Consider the following 4,712-nt stretch of genomic DNA (forward strand, 5'->3'; position numbering starts at 1 on the left):
ACTTCCGCTCTTGACTACCACCACAAGGGAGAGGTTCGTTCGTTTTTTCAAACCGTACTATTCTCGGGCTTGGTGAACTTACATAAGAGGGAGGTCCACTCGGGGAACCATATTGCTTTCGCTCTTGACTTTATCACTACAAGGGAGAGGTTCATTAACTTTGCAATGCACTTTTAACTCAATAACTTTTATTCGGGTGACCTCGTTAAAAAACCTTTTTAAGGGAAAAAGAGTGTCCTCATAAACGTGTACAAGTGCAAGATTTAACTAAATTAAACTTCAGGTTGGTCGCATTCCAAGTGTGAGGAATCATGCCACCTTATAATTTCTCGAGCCTATACGCTCCATTTCCAAGGGCCTCCGTTATTCTGAAAGGACCGATACACTTGGGGGATAGCTTGTTTTCTAACTGGTACGGGTGAGCCTTCCTCATCACTAGGTCGGCGACCTGGAACTGCCGAGGTCTTATCTTGGAGATGTACTTGTACTCCACCCTCCCTTTCAAGGCTTCAACTTTGATCTTTGCTTCTTCCCTCACTTCATCCAGTAGATCCAAGTTCACCTTTCTTTCCTCATTCGATGCCTTGACCACGAAGTTCTGGAAACGTGGTGAGTTCTTATGGATTTCTACTAGGATCATAATGTCCGAACCATATACCAAATTAAATGGCGTTTCCTTGGTTGTGGACTGAGGGGTGGTGTGGTAGGCCCACACGATTCTAGAAACTTCTTCTGCCCAGGTCCCTTTGGCTTTGTCCAATCTTCTTTTCAGACCTCTGAGTAGAACTCGGTTGGCCGACTCGACCTATCCGTTCATCCTAGGGTGTTCTATTGACGCAAACACTTGCTTTATTCCCAACTCTGTACATAGCTTACCCAGTTGTTGGCTTGCGAATTGGGTACCATTATCAGATACTAACCTCTTTTGGATCTTGAAACGGCATACTATGTTCTTCCACACGAAGTGTTGGACCTTGTGGGTCGTGATTTGTACTACTGGTTCGGCTTCGATCCACTTCGTGAAGTACTCTATGGCAACCACGAGGTACTTCATCTACCTTATTGCCAAAGGAAAAGGCCCCAGAATATCGATTCCCCACGTATGGAATGGCCATGGGCTGTATATCGATCTCAACTCTTCTGGGGTGCGTTGTGCCAATCAGCGTGTTGTTGGCACTGCTTGCATCGTTGGGCGTATCTTGTGCAGTCCTCCCTCATGGTTGGCCAGTAATAACCTGCACGGAGGGCTTTCGACGATAGAGATCGGCCACCGATTTGGCTACCGCATATTCCATCATGTAGCTTTGCCATGATGCGTGTGCATTGCTCACCATCCACACATACCAGTATGGGATGGGTGAATCTGTGCCTGAATAACTTTCCATCAATTATGGTGTACTTGCTTAATTTTTTTCTTTATTTTCTGGGCTTCTGTGGGATCTGACGGGAGTATTCCGTCAGCCAGGTAACACTGGTAGGCTGTCATCCAAGTTTCTCCTACCTCGATCTGGTGAGCCAATGGCATTATCTCTCCAACAATCAGATACCTGCTTATTCTGGGCGTTTTCATCGTCTCATGCGTTAACGATCGATGACTCCTCCTCTTCCCTTCCAAAGTGTCAACGTGCTGGATTTCTGCCATTTTGTCCGTGGTCGTTCGAGGTGTCTTCAGGGTTTCCTGAATCACCGTCCTCTGCCTGTCCCCCTTACCCAAACTGGCGAGTTTTGCAAGCAAGTCAGCTCGGGCATTTTGTTCTCTGGGTAAATGGACTAACTCGAACACGTCGAACGATTCTTTTAGCACCTGGACGTATTCCAAATATGCGGCCATCTGAGGGTCTTTAGCTTGGTACTCCCATGTGACTTGTCTTGTAACTAACAAAGAATCACTTTTTGCCAACAATCCCTTTGCTAGCAGCATCTCTGCGATCAAGGCCTCGTACTCCGCTTAGTTGTTATTGGCTTTGAAGGCGAAATGGAGGGCCTGCTCTATTAGCAACCCATCCGGACCTTCCAAAATGACACCTGTTCCACTACCTTGTTGGTTTGAGGAACCATCTACTAAGAGTACCCACTTGAAACCTGCCCCTTCTTGATGGGTAGCTGTTGAGGAGAGTTCTACTATGAAGTCGGCATAGATCTGGCCCTTGATGGGGCCCTTGGGTTCATAATGTATGTTAAATTCAGATAGTTCTACCACCCATCATGCCATTCTTCCCGCCACATCTGGTTTCTGCAAGACTTTGCGAATTGGAAGGTGCGTCATTACCATGACGGTGAAACTCTGAAAATAATGGCGAAGCCTTCTCGCTAAAAATACTACTGTTAATGATGGAGATCAAGCTCAAGTGGACATGGAGGCCAATCAACAAGATCAAGAAGAGGTAGAGGCACAAATGGAGGACGCCCATGGAGGTCAAATCCCACCTCAAAGGCTTACAAGAAGCATGTTCAAAGCTTTAGGAGCTAGGGGACAATTATTTTCTCTTTTTGTAATTTCTGTGGTTGAAGGTGCTTAGAGGGAAACATTAGAAACCTCTTTTGTTATAGCATCTTTTAGGCTTTAGTTAGGAGCTTTAGGAGGGGGGTGCGTTAGTAGATAGGTGTAGGAGTAGAAAAGGAGGTGCCAAAGTGAAGGAAGAGGTCACACCTTCCTCATGCTTTGTAATTGGCGCCGGTTCTAGAAACTTTTTTAGGAGGGAATTTTGAATTTGTGTAGCTTGCATTTCAGCACCTTAGGCTATAAATAAAGGTGCTCCCTTTGTAAAATTCAGATTGAAATTTAGAGTAAAGAAACTATACTCAAATTTTGAGTGAGCATTGGAGAGCTTTTGAGCCTTCTTCTCTAGTCTTATCTTGAAGGATCCATGGTGTCCTCAAGTGGCGGCAGCACACTCATCTAGGAGCAACCATCCTTCTAGTGGCGTGATCATCCAACCTTACATCCATCTTCATGAGCATTCTTTTCTCCTTCCTTCCTTCTCTTTCAATTGTTCATGTTTAAGCTTGTTACCTTGAAATTTTGTCTTGTGTTCTTGAGTTTATGTTTCGGTTGTTATTATTTTCCAGCAATCATTTTCAGTTCTTTGCGTTTTAATTTCATTTTGTTCGGTTCAATTTGATTCTTATCCAATTCTATTCGGTGTTTTTAAGTTTTACCTCTTTTTGTTAGTTCAATTTGACAATATGAGGAACTTCAATGTGAGTTTGGATTTGGTGCTAGTTTTGGTGAGTTCTTGACTTAGAACATTGATCCAATTCTAAGAAAAAGTGCCTAACTATTGTCCAACTCAAGTTGATTCCTAAGAATGTCAAGAATCATTCTCTTCTTTGCTATTGGGAGAGAAAGCCTTGTACATGTTACATGGAGGCCCATTAGGGGTGCTTAGTAATTAGAGTAGTGTAGAAAGCATATTTGAGTGAACTTTCTAGAAACTCTTGGTTTTGGCCGGTCATGAGCACATGTGCCATGTGCTTGGTGATTTGCATTTCATTTGGCTTTCATTTCATTAGCTATTAGCTTAGTTTCCACGGCCATATAGCTTATAAATAGGAAGGCCTACACCTTGTATTTGCAAGTTTATTGTGAGTAAAGTTATGCTGCCATTTTGTGCCAAGCTTTGCTTCTCCCTAGAATTCTAGGCTCTAAACTTCACATCCTTCACCTTTCCTTGGGCTGGCCGAACCTCCCTATAATCATACCTATCATGCACCTTCAAGATCAACACCACTCTTAGGAGGATCTTGCTCACACACCTTCATAGCTTCCGCGCCATTTTATTACATGATTCAAGAAGACCTTCATGAAATTTGCCATCATTTGGTATCATGAGCTTGGGTTCTTCAAGATGAGTTGCTTTTGGTCTTTTCATTTCTAGTTCTTCTTTTATTTCATGTTGTTTATCTTTTTTCCATAATTGTCTTGCTGTTTTTTGCATTTTAATTTGTTTTGGTGTGCTTTGTGGAAGATCCAACCGAAGCACTTTTGTTCAATTGATCTTGAACAAGTTCTTGTGCAAATTGTGATAGGATTCCACACACCTTTGAGTTCCTATTTTCTTTTAGGCTTTTGAGTCTTTATTGCTTTCTTATTTGGTTCATATTATGCTTTTGAGTCTTTAATTTCTGAATCTTATATGTTTTGTCAAGTCATGTTCATCCACAATGTCAACAATTCTTAGTAGTCCTTTATTTGGCTTGATTGTTTCTTGATTTTGGGTATCTTTATTTGCTTTGAATCTGCTGTTCTTTGATCTTTTGGTGCCTTTTTAATTTTAGTTTGAGTTCATATTGTGTTTAGATCCTACACAATTCTATTTCACAAATTCCATTGTGTTTAAATTTTGGTATCTTGCTGTTTTTGTTTCCAGTTTCCAGAATCCCCTGTTTCAAATTTTATGTGCTGGCTGTTTTGATCCAGAAAAATATTTTCACTCATAGGAAAATTTTGATTCTATGGAATATGCAAGTTTGAAGTGTTATAGAAAGGACAAAAAAAGAATTAGTCCAAAAGAATCAACAGAAAAAAAATGATAAATCTTTTAAAATCAGTGTGCAAATCTGAGGCGCTACAGCTGGCGTAACTGAACACCAAAATTGCAAAATTTATTAAAAAAATTTGGTGCATACGTTTTGAGTGATTCCAAAGCCAGATTTTAGCTAAGATCTTTAATATCATTCATATCAAATTTCATAATCATATCTTAAAAACA

General features: G+C 41.3%; 1 protein-coding gene across 1 annotated transcript; it reads right to left on the reverse strand.

Annotated features, from left to right (window-relative positions):
• Nucleotides 1–319: 319 nt before the first annotated feature.
• LOC137807275 (uncharacterized) lies at nt 320–1,115 on the reverse strand. The gene is made up of 2 exons (XM_068607838.1): nt 921–1,115; nt 320–805 (listed from the first exon to the last, which is right to left on the reverse strand). Exons 1-2 carry the CDS (start codon nt 1,113–1,115, stop codon nt 320–322), a joined length of 681 nt encoding a protein of 226 aa, XP_068463939.1.
• Nucleotides 1,116–4,712: the final 3,597 nt, after the last annotated feature.

This window comes from Phaseolus vulgaris, chromosome 11, assembly GCF_000499845.2.
Source record: "Phaseolus vulgaris cultivar G19833 chromosome 11, P. vulgaris v2.0, whole genome shotgun sequence".
Taxonomy (NCBI): Eukaryota; Viridiplantae; Streptophyta; class Magnoliopsida; order Fabales; family Fabaceae; genus Phaseolus; species Phaseolus vulgaris.

Coding starts and splice junctions, on each gene's coding strand:
- LOC137807275 (XM_068607838.1), bottom strand. CDS start 1,115: ATGGCCATTCCATACGTGGGGAATCGATATTCTGGGGCCTTTTCCTTT. Junction 806..920: donor CGTTTCAAGATCCAAAAGAG/GTTAGTATCTGA, acceptor ATGAACGGATAG/GTCGAGTCGGCCAACCGAGT.